The 16,246-nt window shown below is 43.2% G+C and overlaps 4 protein-coding genes across 6 annotated transcripts in view; 1 reads left to right on the forward strand and 3 right to left on the reverse strand.

Annotated features, from left to right (window-relative positions):
• Window positions 1-512: 512 nt before the first annotated feature.
• Window positions 513-1,487, reverse strand: LOC119011197 (complement C1q-like protein 2). Its single transcript, XM_037084140.1, has 3 exons — window positions 1,352-1,487; window positions 1,087-1,209; window positions 513-971 (listed from the first exon to the last, which is right to left on the reverse strand). The coding sequence occupies exons 1-3, from the start codon at window positions 1,485-1,487 to the stop codon at window positions 691-693; spliced, it is 540 nt and encodes a 179-aa protein (XP_036940035.1). The 3' UTR covers window positions 513-690.
• Window positions 1,488-3,137: 1,650 nt separating this feature from the next.
• Window positions 3,138-4,100, reverse strand: LOC119011198 (complement C1q-like protein 2). The gene is made up of 3 exons (XM_037084141.1): window positions 3,965-4,100; window positions 3,700-3,822; window positions 3,138-3,596 (listed from the first exon to the last, which is right to left on the reverse strand). Exons 1-3 carry the CDS (start codon window positions 4,098-4,100, stop codon window positions 3,316-3,318), a joined length of 540 nt encoding a protein of 179 aa, XP_036940036.1. The 3' UTR covers window positions 3,138-3,315.
• Window positions 4,101-5,707: 1,607 nt separating this feature from the next.
• LOC119011586 (complement C1q tumor necrosis factor-related protein 6-like) lies at window positions 5,708-8,058 on the reverse strand. The gene is made up of 3 exons (XM_037084837.1): window positions 6,607-8,058; window positions 6,342-6,464; window positions 5,708-6,226 (listed from the first exon to the last, which is right to left on the reverse strand). Exons 1-3 carry the CDS (start codon window positions 6,761-6,763, stop codon window positions 5,946-5,948), a joined length of 561 nt encoding a protein of 186 aa, XP_036940732.1. The 5' UTR covers window positions 6,764-8,058; the 3' UTR covers window positions 5,708-5,945.
• Window positions 8,059-9,428: 1,370 nt separating this feature from the next.
• The window catches only part of kcnab1b (potassium voltage-gated channel, shaker-related subfamily, beta member 1 b), a 42,889-nt gene continuing 36,071 nt past the window's right edge, over window positions 9,429-16,246 (forward strand). The window contains exons 1-2 of one of the 3 annotated variants that reach the window (XM_037084834.1): window positions 14,763-14,897; window positions 15,661-16,204. In XM_037084834.1, the coding sequence (XP_036940729.1) occupies window positions 15,990-16,204 (215 nt within the window). In that variant the 5' untranslated portion in view covers window positions 14,763-14,897; window positions 15,661-15,989. Of the gene's footprint in view, window positions 9,942-14,762; window positions 14,902-15,660; window positions 16,205-16,246 lie in introns of those variants that run through there. The other 2 variants (XM_037084833.1, XM_037084832.1) reach the window with 2 other exon arrangements.

A 16,246-nucleotide genomic window follows, 5' to 3' on the forward strand; every position in this document is an offset into this window, starting at 1 on the left:
TGTTTATTTCATCGGTCTTCATTGGGGTCAAATGCAGTGTTTGTTTGGACTTTGCCCAGGATTTGTTGATAGCAAGATAAATATAAAAACATTTAAAAAGAAAGTGCCAGCCATATCCTTTAATTTCACTTATAATAACAACAGAAAAAATATATTTGAGTGTTGAATAATGTACAAAAGAGAGTCGGGATGTTTCCATGTGAAGCAACTTGTGGTCAAAATAATCAAACATATTTATACTAAAGATATGGATGTTTGGAAATGCAGGTATTACAATAGAAGTTGTACGTTTTGTAATCCATCAACAAATAATTATGAGTGCACTGTGAAGTACAGCCCTACTCTGACTAGAATCAAGAGACATTTAGAACTGTGTCATGATTTTAGTTCATATCAAATGAAAATGAAAAGTAAACAGCAGATTGCTCCTTTTAAAAAAAGAGTCATGGCAGCAATTTGTTATGCTTGAATCAGTGAAGCTTTATTGATTTTAATCACTTCATAAAGGCAAACATAATATGACTGAATATGCATTTTCCAAGTATAAGTAGAATATCCCATTTTATGTCATTTAATCATCAGTGATCAGTGAATGTACATGTTTCATTCTCCACTATCATTGTTAACATGAAAACTTTGGTTTGATTTCTTGACTTTAATCAAGACTTTCTTATTTTTACTTTATTCCACTTACAAAGGGAATAGCAAATGGCCAGTGAAGGTGCTGGGGCTGTCCTCGTTATCAAAAACCCATGTGTGCGCCACGAGTCTCACGTACACCTGGTCTCCCGCTTCAAGCTGCAGAGTCATGCCATTGGTTGCTGTCTCGTGGCGTCTTCCAGCCGCATGGTTGAATGCTATAACCATCTGCTCTCCGTTCTTCATCAGTCGCAGACCCATTGATCTCGTTGAGTCATTATGGCCGCTGAGGCCGAAGTAGTAGAATCCTTTGACTGGAGCGGTGAAAATACCTGTGGATGATCAACAGAGAGAATTACATCATAAAACATTTCAAGTACAGTAGCTGCGGTGCTCTGCATCACATCCTGATTAACCCAAATATCTGTGACAGCATTATAAGTTCACCTGTTGCAGGGTTGTATGATCCTGTGTTTGAGAAGACCTTCTTGTAGACCAGTGTGATCTCATTTTTAAAAGGTCCAACATTTCTAACATTGCCAAGAGCTGCTCCGAATGCCACCCGGTTACCTTGAGAAAACAATAGGTAAATATATAAATAAATAAATATAATACAAGAGCGAGAAAACAAGAGATTATCACCTTCATTTTGAGCCTGAGGCAACCTGAAAATAGAACAATAATAACATTGTGCGTGACACTGCGTTCTTACCTCGGACTTCTTTCTTCAGATCATCTAGTTTTTCCTCCAGTTTTTCTAAGACGCTCCTGCAGTTGTAATCCAGCACATGTTCAGCCACGCTAAGGTAGAAGAGAGACAAAGTCAACACAGCCACTGAGATCTTCATCTTTAAGCTTCATCTGCTTGTCTCAACTCTCCCCACTCTGCTTTTTATGTCGCACGGAGAAGGAAATAAGGTTGTTTTTTCCCCCCCAGAAGATTAAAAACGTGTTAATCTTGTTTTTGTTTTTTCCTCCATTTCTTACGCTTGTCCGCCTCAGTTTCTAAAACAATCAAAAGTTAAACAATGGGCCACTTACAAGGACACAAGGCGAGAGTTTCGTGAACTAAGTGTCAACAGTGATGATGCTTGGCTCAAGATTTTTGCACGCGGTTGACCACAGTGTATGAGTTGTATGAGCCTGTGTTTGAGTAGACATTGTTGTAGATCAGTGTGATATCAGTGTTAAAGGGTCCAATATTTCCATCAAGGCCGGTAGATGCTCCAAACGCCATCTGGTTACCTTGAGAGGTCATCAGATCTTCTGGTAGAGAGGAGTGATAAAGTCGACACAGCCACTGAGGTCTTCATCTTACAGTTCCTTCTGTGTGTCTTGATCAGCTCTCCACACTTTGCTTCATATACCACCCCAAGAAGGAAATGTCCTTGAATTTGGCAGAACATGAAAGGCTTTTTATTTCTAACCATTCAGAACAAAGAAGTTATGATCACGTATATGATAATTGGGTCACTGAACAAAGGCTTGTTTGTTTTGTTTTATCACCTCTGGTCAGCAAATCAAAGATTATTTACAACATTTCACCCTCTGGGAACTGTGAATATCTGTCTAAGACCTCATGATGATCCTTTAAATAGCTGGCAGGATTAACCTGATTGGTGCTAGAGTAAAAGTCTGAGAATAAAGGCTGACCACTAAAAACTACAGCACCCGGCTGTTTTGCAAATTGTTTAGCATTTTTAAAAATCTCCATATTCGTCATCCATGTCAATTATTGCAAAAGTAATTCACATACATTTATATTTGGTCACAGATGATGTTTTCATACTTATTAACGTGAGTTCAGATGGTAATACACCTAAAAGAATGCATTTTGGTTCCAGTGCCTGTTTCAGTTATGTTTTTATGATTATAAATGAGTGTTTTTTAGGCCACCTGTTTTGCCCTTTAACTTGTGCAGTATCTGTCTTATCTATGAAGTCGTTATCAAAGGTAGAGCCAGCTCTGTTTTACATCCTGACCCCCTGTTTTTTTCATCTGTCTTCATTGGGGTCAAATGCAGTGTTTGTTTGGACTTTGCCCAGGATTTGTTGATAGCAAGATAAATATAAAAAAATTAAAAAAGAAAGTGCCAGCCATATCCTTTAATTTCACTTATAATAACAACAGAAAAAATATATTTGAGTGTTGAATAATGTACAAAAGAGAGTCGGGATGTTTCCATGTGAAGCAACTTGTGGCCAAAATAATCAAACATATTTATACTAAAGATATGGATGTTTGGAAATGCAGGTATTACAATAGAAGTTGTACGTTTTGTAATCCATCAACAAATAATTATGAGTGCACTGTGAAGTACAGCCCTACTCTGACTAGAATCAAGAGACATTTAGAACTGTGTCATGATTTTAGTTCATATCAAATGAAAATGAAAAGTAAACAGCAGATTGCTCCTTTTAAAAAAAGAGTCATGGCAGCAATTTGTTATGCTTGAATCAGTGAAGCTTTATTGATTTGAATCACTTCATAAAGGCAAACATAATATGACTGAATATGCATTTTCCAAGTATAAGTAGAATATCCCATTTTATGTCATTTAATCATCAGTGATCAGTGAATGTACATGTTTCATTCTCCACTATCATTGTTAACATGAAAACTTTGGTTTGATTTCTTGACTTTAATCAAGACTTTCTTATTTTTACTTTATTCCACTTACAAAGGGAATAGCAAATGGCCAGTGAAGGTGCTGGGGCTGTCCTCGTTATCAAAAACCCAGGTGTGCGCCACGAGTCTCACGTACACCTGGTCTCCCGCTTCAAGCTGCAGAGTCATGCCATTGGTTGCTGTCTCGTGGCGTCTTCCAGCCGCATGGTTGAATGCTATAACCATCTGCTCTCCGTTCTTCATCAGTCGCAGACCCATTGATCTAGTTGAGTCATTATGGCCGCTGAGGCCGAAGTAGTAGAATCCTTTGACTGGAGCGGTGAAAATACCTGTGGATGATCAACAGAGAGAATTACCTCATAAAACGTAGCTGCGGTGCTCTGCATCACATCCTGATTAACCCAAATATCTGTGACAGCATTATAAGCTCACCTGTTGCAGGGTTGTATGATCCTGTGTTTGAGAAGACCTTCTTGTAGACCAGTGTGATCTCATTTTTAAAAGGTCCAACATTTCTAACATTGCCAAGAGCTGCTCCGAATGCCACCCGGTTACCTTGAGAAAACAATAGGTAAATATATAAATAAATAAATATAATACAAGAGCGAGAAAACAAGAGATTATCACCTTCATTTTGAGCCTGAGGCAACCTGAAAATAGAACAATAATAACATTGTGCGTGACACTGCGTTCTTACCTCGGACTTCTTTCTTCAGATCATCTAGTTTTTCCTCCAGTTTTTCTAAGACGCTCCTGCAGTTGTAATCCAGCACATGTTCAGCCACGCTAAGGTAGAAGAGAGACAAAGTCAACACAGCCACTGAGATCTTCATCTTTAAGCTTCATCTGCTTGTCTCAACTCTCCCCACTCTGCTTTTTATGTCGCACGGAGAAGGAAATAAGGTTGTTTTTTCCCCCCCAGAAGATTAAAAACGTGTTAATCTTGTTTTTGTTTTTTCCTCCATTTCTTACGCTTGTCCGCCTCAGTTTCTAAAACAATCAAAAGTTAAACAATGGGCCACTTACAAGGACACAAGGCGAGAGTTTCGTGAACTAAGTGTCAACAGTGATGATGCTTGGCTCAAGATTTTTGCACGCGGTTGACCACAGTGTATGAGTTGTATGAGCCTGTGTTTGAGTAGACATTGTTGTAGATCAGTGTGATATCAGTGTTAAAGGGTCCAATATTTCCATCAAGGCCGGTAGATGCTCCAAACGCCATCTGGTTACCTTGAGAGGTCATCAGATCTTCTGGTAGAGAGGAGTGATAAAGTCGACACAGCCACTGAGGTCTTCATCTTACAGTTCCTTCTGTGTGTCTTGATCAGCTCTCCACACTTTGCTTCATATACCACCCCAAGAAGGAAATGTCCTTGAATTTGGCAGAACATGAAAGGCTTTTTATTTCTAACCATTCAGAACAAAGAAGTTATGATCACGTATATGATAATTGGGTCACTGAACAAAGGCTTGTTTGTTTTGTTTTATCACCTCTGGTCAGCAAATCAAAGATTATTTACAACATTTCACCCTCTGGGAACCGTGAATATCTGTCTAAGACCTCATGATGATCCTTTAAATAGTTGGCAGGATTAACCTGATTGGTGCTAGAGTAAAAGTCTGAGAATAAAGGCTGACCACTAAAAACTACAGCACCCGGCTGTTTTGCAAATTGTTTAGCATTTTTAAAAATCTCCATATTCGTCATCCATGTCAATTATTGCAAAAGTAATTCACATACATTTATATTTGGTCACAGATGATGTTTTCATACTTATTAACGTGAGTTCAGATGCTGATACACCTAAAAGAATGCATTTTGGTTCCAGTGCCTGTTTCAGTTATGTTTTTATGATTATAAATGAGTGTTTTTTAGGCCACCTGTTTTGCCCTTTAACTTGTGCAGTATCTGTCTTATCTATGAAGTCGTTATCAAAGGTAGAGCCAGCTCTGTTTTACATCCTGACCCCCTGTTTTTTTCATCAGTCTTCATTGGGGTCAAATGCAGTGTTTGTTTGGACTTTGCCCAGGATTTGTTGATAGCAAGATAAATATAAAAAAATTAAAAAAGAAAGTGCCAGCCATATCCTTTAATTTCACTTATAATAACAACAGAAAAAATATATTTGAGTGTTGAATAATGTACAAAAGAGAGTCGGGATGTTTCCATGTGAAGCAACTTGTGGCCAAAATAATCAAACATATTTATACTAAAGATATGGATGTTTGGAAATGCAGGTATTACAATAGAAGTTGTACGTTTTGTAATCCATCAACAAATAATTATGAGTGCACTGTGAAGTACAGCCCTACTCTGACTAGAATCAAGAGACATTTAGAACTGTGTCATGATTTTAGTTCATATCAAATGAAAATGAAAAGTAAACAGCAGATTGCTCCTTTTAAAAAAAGAGTCATGGCAGCAATTTGTTATGCTTGAATCAGTGAAGCTTTATTGATTTTAATCACTTTATATAAGTAACTTTAATAAGGCAAACATAATATGATTGAATATACATTTTCCAGGTATAAGAGGAATATCCATTTTATATCATTTAATCATCAGTGATCAGTGAATGTACATGTTTCATTTTCCACAATCATTGTTAACATGAAAACTTTGGTTTGATTTCTTGACTTGTTTTCACAAAGACTCTCTTATTTTTTCTTGATTTCACTCACAGAGGGAATAGCAAATGGCCAATGAAGGTGCTGTGGCTGTTGATATTATCAACAATCCATGTGTGCGCCCTGAGTCTCATGCACACCTGGTCTCCCGCTTCAAGCTGCAGAGTCATGCCATTGGTTGCTGTCTCGTAGCGGTTTCCAGCTGGATGGTTGTACACTGTAACCATCTGCTCTCCGTTCTTCATCAGCCGCAGTCCCATTGGCTTAATTGAGTGATTATGGCCGGAGAAGCTGAAGTAGTAGAATCCTTTGACTGGAGCGGTGAAAATACCTGTGGATGATCAACAGAGAGAATTACATCATAAAACATTTCAAGTACAGTAGCTGCGGTGCTCTGCATCACATCCTGATTAACCCAAATATCTGTGACAGCATTATAAGCTCACCTGTTGCAGGGTTGTATGATCCTGTGTTTGAGAAGACCTTCTTGTAGACCAGTGTGATCTCAGTGTTAAAATGTCCAACATTTCCAACATTGCCAAGAGCTGCTCCGAATGCCACCCGGTTACCTCGAGAAAACAATAGGTAAATATATAAATAAATAAATATAATACAAGAACGAGAAAACAAGAGATTATCACCTTCATTTTGAGCCTGAGGCAACCTGAAAATAGTACAATAATAACGCTGTGCGTGACACTGCGTTCTTACCTCGGACTTCTTTCTTCAGACCATCCAGTTGTTCCTTGTTTTTTTGCAGTTCGGCCTTAAGTTCTTCTAAGACGCTCCTGCATTTGTAATCCAGCACATCTGCAGCCACGCTAAGGTAAAAGAGGGACAAAGTCAACACAGCCACTGAGATCTTCATCTTTAAGCTTCATCTGCTTGTCTCAACTCTCCCCACTCTGCTTTTTATGTCTCACAAAGAAGGAAATAAGATTGTTTTTTCCCCCCCCCAGAAGATAAAAGACTTGTCAATCCTGTTTTTGTTCTTTCCTCCATTTTTTGTTTGTCCACCTCAGTTGCGAAAACAATAAAAAGCTGACCTACGGGCCACTTACAAGGACACAAAGTGTGAGTATCGTGAACTAAGAGTCAAAAGTGACAATGCTTAACTCGATTTTAACCAATTTTTGCACGCGGTCGACCACAGTAGCTTCGACTGAGAGGCCTGAGCTGCTGCCTGCAGGAGTCAGATTGTGTGCGAGTATGGATGAGTCACTCTGGTCTTGTGAAGGGAACAGTGAAGAAAAGACCTCACATATCCAGGGACTGAAATAGACTAAATGCTCTGCGTCTGCCTCTCACAGTGCACACTGAGTGGGAGGACGCAGCAGACTCACAGAGGTGCTCACAGCTCCCCCACATTCATCCAACATCTTATCTCAGTTTTCAGCCGATAGACACTTAGGCCTGCGAATGAGGGATGCGTGTTCCTGTTGGTTGGTGTGTGTGTGTGTGTGTGTGTATGTATGTATGTATGCGTTTCCATCTTCATGATTTGATTCTTCCAGGCTGTGTGTCTACTTTTCCTGGTTGAGCGAAGCACAAAATGTACAAAAGACTCTCCAGGCTCGATGCTGTGTGAGAATTTAAAACTGAATTTCCTCCTTGGATCCAGCTGCTGTATCCTCTCTGTTCACAAGAGGGCAGGCAGGTACAGCTGACCGAGAGAGAAGCGGGTACTCGTGTCTAACGCCGAGTATAAGATATACTGTGTTTACATGCTCTTTGTACCAATACATTTTTGCATTTTGGGATCATAAAATTACCTCAAACACTCCCTCGCCCTGGATTCATGCAGACAGCCGAACAGATATAAAATATGTGATTTGATATTTCCCGTTAAAACTTATCAAACCTCGTCACAGAAGGCTGTTTGCAAAGCTATTTGAAATGCGTTACAACAGAAATACACCTCCAGTGAGTAAAAGAGCGCAGAGAAATGAAAAAAAACATTTTAATAACAGGACATAAGGTTACATGAAATCACCAGCAAAGAAAGTAGCAGCAACATGTGACATAATCGCTAAAAAGCGTGCAGATCTGTGATTCCCTTTTGTACAAACACCGTAATATTGTGCCTTCGTCTGTGGCGTTTTTAGTAACATTTAAGATTTAATCCAAGACTATGTGACTATTGTGTAACAGCAACAATACGTGCTAGTTACAAAAAAACAACTGGTGCACTGTGTTTACCTCTTTGACTTCTGTGATAAAATCACGGAACATGTGACATGCTTAAACGAAGATTAACAACTGTGAAGGAATTTTCCTTCCTTCACGGAATGTAAAGTTTCTCTGTCTATCTTTATCTTTTCAATGTAAGAGGAAGCAGCATCGAACTCCATTGTCCTGTAGCCACCTGTAACTGTTTAACCTGAATCTATGCTCTCCAAATCTGTAACAGCCAACTGCTTGGACAACAAAACAATGCAGATGGAACAGTAACCCTCATGACGTCGTGGAAGAATTGGGTGTGCTCAACAATGTGGTAAAAAGAAAAATGCCTTCTTAACCATTTTCAACAACCACAGAGCTCTGATATTGTGTCAGAAAGACGCCACTGTAGGTTCTGACCTGACTTTGGTAGAATTGGTTTATATCTTCCGGAGACAGTGTTTTCTGGTTTGCCCTCTAATGCCCTCCAGCTGATCTGCCTGAACCCTCTGTGACTAGATGGCTTCACTTGTTACCAGTAACAGCAGCTAACCGTTCCAGGCTCCAAGTGAACTTGGCCGTGTCGGTACTGAACGCAAAGTTCAACTGCTGCCAGATGGACGACAGGGAATCCAGTATGGAGTTGGATTGTAGAGTTCAGCTGCTGCTAACGCAGTTAACACTTGCTCATTTAGCCATGCAGCTAACTTTACCGACTGCTACCAGTCAAGAAAACCCTGGCACTGTATTCCCTGTTGTCAAATCACCAAAAGTTGTCGTGGTCTATTCTGGGCAAAGACTCATCTTTCGTCCAAGTTTCGTGGAAACCCGGTCTGCAGTTTCTGTCTAATCCTGCTGGCAAGCGAACCAACCAATATCTGGACACAGGTGAACACTTAACATCCTTGGCAGCAAACAGAATTTATTGCAAGGCATATTTACAACTCCCAACAAGAGAGCCATTACAAAGTATAGCTGGATATCTTCATTTTATTCTTACTGACATTGCTGCAAGTTTCCTGGATCTTGGTATCTGCGTGCCATCGCTGTTCACACCTGGCTATGGATCTCTTTTCTCATTTCCTTGAGATAATATCAGCAGAGCAGACCGGTGGGATCAGATTTCTTTCTTCATGTTTATGTTCTGTACATGCAACACTCCTGTATGCGAAAGAATATTTCTGACACGTGGACGGAGGTATCTCTGATATTTGCTCGGCTCGCCTCACAGACCCGCGGGCTTCTCTCACTGGAGCCGCCAGGAGCTCAAACATAAGCTGCCTTTGTCTTTCAATTTGTCAGTCACCTAAGAATAAAGTTGACATCACAGGTATGGCGCACAGTGATGTTTCTGACCCCCCACCACCCGTCTCGGCTTTGTCAATGCACATGTGAACTTTGTTTGATATATCTATGGAAACTGTGTTGGGGTATTACGCTCTCGGCCAAAGGTATGACGAGAACTCTCCAGCACACAAATACGGATATCCTCTGTGGTCCCGCATGACCGGCATTGCATTGCACTTACATGGCCACAGTCTCTCGGCAGGATGACTAAATATATTGAGAAGGATTTGCTATCAAAAGAAAGCGTCCCGTCAGCCTGCGGGGGACGAGGTCGGTCCAAACATGTATCTGAAGGCAGCCTGCAGTGATATCCCCGTGCCCAGGCAGAGAGGGGGGCCGAGGCTGGAGCGCTGCCCCAGTTCCAACCTGCAGAGGCAGGGGGCAGGAACCAAGTGGTACCCATCGAGCCCCACCGGCTGCCTTCCGGGAAGCTTTGAGGCCAGCAGACCTCAAGAACAGCAGAGTTTGGAGGAGCTTCTTCATGTTCACAGTCATCTGTTTCAGGCAGCCGTGCGACCTTGTGCCAGCATGGTCTACAGGTAGGATATCATGTTCTGAAGACAAGTGCATGCCCTTGAAAACTACGTGAGTACACACTGTGGTGAAGGAGAGTTTGAGATATTTACAACACACGACTCCTCATTTTGGCTTACGGCGTTGATTCTGCTGATTGAACTTCTTTCTTTCTGCTCAACTTGAATCAAGTCCCATCAGGGTAAACAGGGTTAAGTGTTTGTCAATTAACTCCGATGTGAATAATTTATGACCCACTGGATGTGAGGATTAAAGTTTAACTATGCTCAGCAGGGCTCTGGTCCTGTTAAATACCCAGCGCTTTCATCATCTCTTGATAAGGAAGAGTCCTTCTTAGCACAGCGAGAGCCGGCACCAATTCCCCTCTGCAATTAGACTCGACGTTACGAGGCACACGAGGCCACCGTCAGACACACTGCTGTGTCTTCAGTGGGCTTCAGCAGGTTTCACTTCTGAGGAAAAGAACCGAGGATCTGAATAAGCAATGAAGCACGGTGCTAACATTTGACTTTAACAGCAAAGCAGAAAGAGAGCGAGCTGATGGCGGTAACGATCAGATGTGTCATTAAAACAAGTGGAATTTTCCTGTATATTGTTTTCAGAAATGTAACAAGTCAAATACACTTTTCGGTGTTTGTACCACATGATACCATTTCCTCATTATGCCCGATGATATCATTGTGTGCACATGAAGAACAGAAACTGAGGGAGAACGACAAGTGCAACAAGCAGTGAGCGCCACATGAATGACCATGAATCAATTTTTGACGATTATGTGTTTAAAGAACATCTAATCAAGAAAACGCACCATGATTTCTTGCAGCGTTTGATAACACGGATGTTGCCTTGTTCACACACGAACGCTAAAATCTGAGGCAACAATAAGGAAGGAAGTAAAACTTCATACTCTCCTTATATTGACTGACTTCAGTGTCACTAACATTAATACATAGTTAGTATATATACAGTATACACATTTCAAATTGATCAAAGTACAAGTTACGGAGTTCAAGTTAGAATAGTTTGCAACTTAAGTCCACCTGTGAAGGCGAAATATTGAAGTCTTCAGTGTTCACTGTGATGACGCTTAATGAAAACCTCTATAGTCTCATTTAGCCGCTTGTTGGCAACCACCATTTTTCATTTTTTCATAGTCTTTCTAGTCACAAACTTTCACTTTTCAGTAAAAAAAAAAAATCTAAATTGACAGACATAATGTGTAGATCATGGAACAAATCAAGTGGAATCACAAAATTAATTGTCTGTCACGATTCACTACTATAAAAAAGAAAAAGTCTTCTTAAATAAAGTCCCTTGTTGGTCCACTGGAAGGGGCCTGACGTTATGATTACACTAATAACTTCACTAGTGATCCCGAATAAATACAGTTGACTTGTACATTGCGCTGCATCTGCATGGTGGATAACACTGTCAAAATGTGCTGCCCCTCGAGTGTTTTATTAAAGCATTTTATTGGGAACTGAACCTTCTCCTCAGTCCATTTAGTACGAACTGCTCCCAGAGCCGGCACATAAAGGCTAATGCTCCAAAGTGAGCTTGTAAACCATTCATCCTGAGGCTAAAACTCTGCAGGTACATAAACGTTTCATCCATACTGAATCCATGAGCCACCGAGTGCTTCACCAAGAGAGAAAAAAAAAAAATTAGCTCTGCGTCCTTTTCCTTCTATCATTCAATATCTCCGATGAGAGGCCATTTGCCTGCTGGGCAGACACTTAAGGTCAGTGGGCATCTATAGGAGTTGTGACAATAAAGATGTCAGTGTGCATCAGCGTCGCCATATGCAGGGGTTTCTAAATGAGATGAGGTCACGGCAGAAGCTGTCCTGATACGATGCTGATGGTGACACTGGGAAATGTCATGACGGCAGTAGTGACGGATGCGACGATGTTAATGGGAATAGTGGGCTATATATGGCGGGATGATGAGGATGACATGAGAAGAGACGACACAATTAACGGTTTTGGCGCTGACGATGAAGGACAGTTCCGGTGCTGCTCATGATGGCGGTGACCTTGCACTTTCAGTCAAATCCTCGTCATATTGTCCCCTCCTGTCAGATTTAGTGTCAAGCATCCTCATCAGTATTTCATGCATGTTCTCCGGCCCCCCGAGTGGAATTTGCAGCGCCCTGATAACTGTGACCATCATGTCCACGCAGAGTCTAAAACCGCCCCTATTAAGGCAGATTAAACAAGCAACTCGTCCTCCGCGGCGCTGAACGAGACGTGCATCACAATGACTTGCGATCTAATCTGCGGCGTAAGGGGGGACAGACTTGAAATGAGAGAGCGGGTGCCGTGTTAAATGGTGATTTAGAAAAAGCGAGATGGGCGAGGGAGAGGCGATAATAGATGGAGAGGAGACGAGAACAAAAGGAGGTGGGGGGGATACAGAGGCAAATAAAGACGGACGTGATTAAGCAGCCGAGGGAGAGAGACTGGGACTGCTCCATCGGCAGTGACGTCACAGACAGCTCGGAAAGGTTTCCCCCCTTCATTATCGCTCATCCTCTCAACGGGAGGTTAGAGCTGATAAGGAAAACTATCCATTAAACACTTGAATAGCCTTTAGAACAAAGAGAGTAAGATGTGGAGCCGAAGGATATTTCAGTCGAGCAGCAGACCGTTTACAGGGCTGTAATTATGTGACATGGGATCTCATGTTGCCGAGAGCTTTTTTTAGATAGCGGTTGGCTATTATGGGTGAGATTTATGTTCTGTGTATAAATAGACGAAGTGTTTTCGGAGGTGCACAGGCAGTGCTGTCGAGCCGTGCTGACAGACGCTCCGCACTGTGGGAAATCCAGGGTTAGGTCCGAGTGCTGCGTCATGGCCGCTCATCCATTTTCAACATGTGCTCCGCATGGAGCCTCTCTCAATAAAAGTTTCAGAGCTCTATTATCCGGTCCTCGCTGGAGCAATTAAAGCGGAGCGGTTTGCCTCAAGGTAACGACGCGATCGTCCGTTGGGGATTCCAGCCGAGGATGTAAGATCTAGTTGACGCTTTTGACTGACACACTTTTAAATGGGATCGACAGGGAGGAAGTTGTAGCCTTGGAGGCGGCGCTGACATTAGAGGGATGTTTCGCAACTTTGTCCAACAGCGCAGCGCACCGTGATCAAGCCAGAACAGGATTTGCTGGAAGGCAGAGAGGCTGCAGAGGAGAATGGCAGCAAAACAGAGAGATTAAGGTTATGTGATTCAAAGGACTCCATCAAATCAGTTTACCCATCAGTGTTCACCCGCAGTGCTTCGGGGTTTGTGATAAACCCTGACCCTGTGGCTCTGGAGGGAGATTTCCAAAGTCTGCTCAAATAACTCCAATGATGTGATCAGGGTTATTTCAGCTTTGGCTTTGAGATTTCAAGTCCTTAACAGGAAATTATAGTTACTCAGTGCAGGAGTTTTAAAAAGACAGGCATTTACCACCCAAGGATGGTCCAACAAAACCCACTGACTCTATTAAATTCCATTATGGGAAATATAAGATCCAGCATCTTCGGATCTTGACTCATTTCTGTCTGCTTTGACACAAAATGACTGAAGAAACTCACATTTTGTCTTGTGTCATTATTTGCAAGTACATGTAAAGAGCAGGGAAGTTGTCTGGTGCCATTTTAAGTCCTCCAGTAACTGCTGTCGCTTGAAAAGACAAAAGAACAAATGTTTTGGAACAACACCTGCATGAAAGTCAGTAAGTTGTCATCTCACCTCCGATGGTCATTTGCCAATAAAGTTTTGGTCGTGTTACACTTCATTGACATCTATGCACCTACTGACCCACAATTCGACTTCCGCATCAGGAAAACGTGGCGGTCCTGTCGAACCGAGCTTTTCAAGTGTCTGCAGTTATCGAAAGCAATCGCAGGGATATAAATAAAATCTGCGACGGCCTCGGGGTTCGCGGATGTTCAATGAACTGTGAAATCCTGCATTGTCACATTACTGCTCAGTGGGGGAGGAAAGACAAGACGCTGCGCAGCCTGAACGCTGGTTTATGCTTTGTCTCGCTGTGCCGCTTACAGTAACATCTGCTCTGAGATGTTGCCGTAGGTCTCCGCTGGGTTCTTTTGTTGAAGGCTTTAACAAAGTGATGCCATTTTCTTGCAGTGCAAAACATGACTTTGCGATCCGCGCGGGGGTCAAAGACTAGATGTCGAAGACTAGATGTCAGCACTTGTTGGTCGGTTGTAAAGGTCACTGCGGTGTAAAGAGGACTCACACTGTGGCGGCAGATGGGCGAGCAAATGAAATGCCTCGCAAGTGAAGCGTGACGTTCACACGAGCCGCGTTTCACGGCCAGCCTGAGGTGGTGTAAATGAACGCACATCAACTCAGCTCCATTGACTTCCATTCAGAATAAACCTCTATCTCGCTTCCTCTTTTCCTCTTTCTCTCTCTCTCTCTGTCTCTCTCTCTCTCTGTCTCTCTCGAGTGTGTCGCGCCATAGTGAAAAACACTGCAGTTCTTTCAGCCAGTCAGTGAGAGCCAGTAGCCTATACACACCGCCTCTCTCTCCCTCATTCACCGCCTGGCTCGCTCTCTCTGCGCTCAACACGCGCTCGCTCTTCGCCTCCTCACTGCATCTGTCCTCCTCTCCCTGAAGTAAGGTACCATGCATCCTCCTCTCTCCTCCTCTTCTCCGCTTGTCAGTCACCATTCCAGGGTCCCTTTATCAAACAGAGCGTTCTTGCTGCAAAGCCGGGGACCATAGAAGCTGCGTTACTGTGCCACCAGGACTTTGGAGACGGGACAAGGCTGATTATCGCCGGGTCCGAGGACAGCTGCCGGAGACGCCGCCGCTTCTGTTGGGATGCGGATCTTTGCGGGACCTCTGCTCGCCGCCTAACACCGCTTGATCCCTTCAAAGTTGCAGCAGGGCACACATCGGTGAAGGATCTTGTCCTGCTTCATCCTTGTTTCTCAGAGAACTCGCTGTGTGTAAGAACACTTGTTTCAGTAAAGATATGGATGTGTGTGAGTGTACAGTATTTTGTATGCAAGCGCTCGCTCCTCTGTGAAAGCATGCCCTTATTCATTCTTTTTTCAAGACGTGTGACGGGAGCGAGAGTGTGTCCGTGGTGTGTGTGTGCGGCGTGGTGGTGCAGTGTTACTCTCCTCACTCCAGGTGTTTGACTAAAAAGGCTTAGCCGCGGTTCGAGGGTGAGAAAGACTCCCCAGGCGCCCACAACTCCTGGCCGCCTGCCTGACAAAAACCTCCCCGACACCCTGAGGAGAAGCAAATTGAAAGAGGCATCAGAGATAGACTTTGTAAACAGGAGTGGACTAACTAGAAATAAGCGAGAGACCAGTGTTTGAGTTGGAAACAGGGGAAAAGTGCATAATACTTGATACAGACCGAGGAGAGGAAGATAAAACAGGACAGACACAGAAGGAGAAACACGAGATAGAAGCGAGGAAAACTAGGGCATATCGCCACGTCGAAGCAGCTTAGAGATATGCGCAGGAGACGTGATTAAACTGGAGAAAACTGCACTGAGAAGAGGAAATGCAAAGACGAGACAGGTTTCTCTCTCCAGTCGGGTCTTCCTTCTGGACATTTTCCTCTTCTCCTCACACATTTAACCCTCTCCCCTCTAACTCCCTGCTCCCAAGTACTCTTCTCAATTGGGCGACTCATTCAGAACCTCTTCTCCTTCATCCTTCTCCCTCCATCTCCACCCTCTCTCATATTTCCAGGTGGAGTCGGGCCGGCACAGGATCACCGCCTCACCGGGACTGCACCACCGCCATGTCCAATTTTTGACGCAAAATCAGCTTGAGGGGTTTTTTTTTTCCTCCGAAAAGAAAGTTCAGAACGATCTCATGCTCCCGTCGTCCCTGCCTGTGATTTCCGTATGAGATTCGCCAGCACCAGGCAGAGCTGGCCTGGACCACTGACTTTCAACTTCAAGGACAAAATCTAAGTTCTTGGATAGAAACAAAAAAAAGTATTTTAAGGACGCAAAAAAAAAAAAAAAACCCTCAAGTTTGTCTCGGAGCAGCTCTTGTGGCCTTTCCCATCAGCCATGCAGGTGTCCTTTGCGTGCACGGACCACGGGCTGAAGGCCCCGCGCAACGGCGAGCACAGCAAGCAGAACGCCACCAGCCCCAACACAGCGAGCCAGGCCCGCGCCCGCTTCCGCACCGTGGCCCTGATAGCTCGCAGCCTGGGCTCCTTCACCCACCGCTACCACCACAACCTCAAGGAGTCCACCGCCAAGCTCACCGGCATGAAGTACCGGTACGTAGACTGATGGTGGAGACTGTGTGAGGAGGCGGAGTG

This window comes from Acanthopagrus latus, chromosome 21, assembly GCF_904848185.1.
Source record: "Acanthopagrus latus isolate v.2019 chromosome 21, fAcaLat1.1, whole genome shotgun sequence".
In the NCBI taxonomy this organism is placed as follows: Eukaryota; Metazoa; Chordata; class Actinopteri; order Spariformes; family Sparidae; genus Acanthopagrus; species Acanthopagrus latus.

Excerpts from the sequence above, each read along its gene's own strand:
- LOC119011197 (XM_037084140.1), bottom strand. The coding sequence starts at position 1,487 with ATGAAGATCTCAGTGGCTGTGTTGACTTTGTCTCTCTTCTACCTTAGC. Across the intron at positions 1,210-1,351 it reads TCTGAAGAAAGAAGTCCGAG|GTAACCGGGTGGCATTCGGA; the intron begins GTAAGAACGCAG and ends TGTTTTCTCAAG. Across the intron at positions 972-1,086 it reads ATCATACAACCCTGCAACAG|GTATTTTCACCGCTCCAGTC; the intron begins GTGAACTTATAA and ends GATCATCCACAG.
- LOC119011198 (XM_037084141.1), bottom strand. The coding sequence starts at position 4,100 with ATGAAGATCTCAGTGGCTGTGTTGACTTTGTCTCTCTTCTACCTTAGC. Across the intron at positions 3,823-3,964 it reads TCTGAAGAAAGAAGTCCGAG|GTAACCGGGTGGCATTCGGA; the intron begins GTAAGAACGCAG and ends TGTTTTCTCAAG. Across the intron at positions 3,597-3,699 it reads ATCATACAACCCTGCAACAG|GTATTTTCACCGCTCCAGTC; the intron begins GTGAGCTTATAA and ends GATCATCCACAG.
- LOC119011586 (XM_037084837.1), bottom strand. The coding sequence starts at position 6,763 with ATGAAGATCTCAGTGGCTGTGTTGACTTTGTCCCTCTTTTACCTTAGC. Across the intron at positions 6,465-6,606 it reads TCTGAAGAAAGAAGTCCGAG|GTAACCGGGTGGCATTCGGA; the intron begins GTAAGAACGCAG and ends TGTTTTCTCGAG. Across the intron at positions 6,227-6,341 it reads ATCATACAACCCTGCAACAG|GTATTTTCACCGCTCCAGTC; the intron begins GTGAGCTTATAA and ends GATCATCCACAG.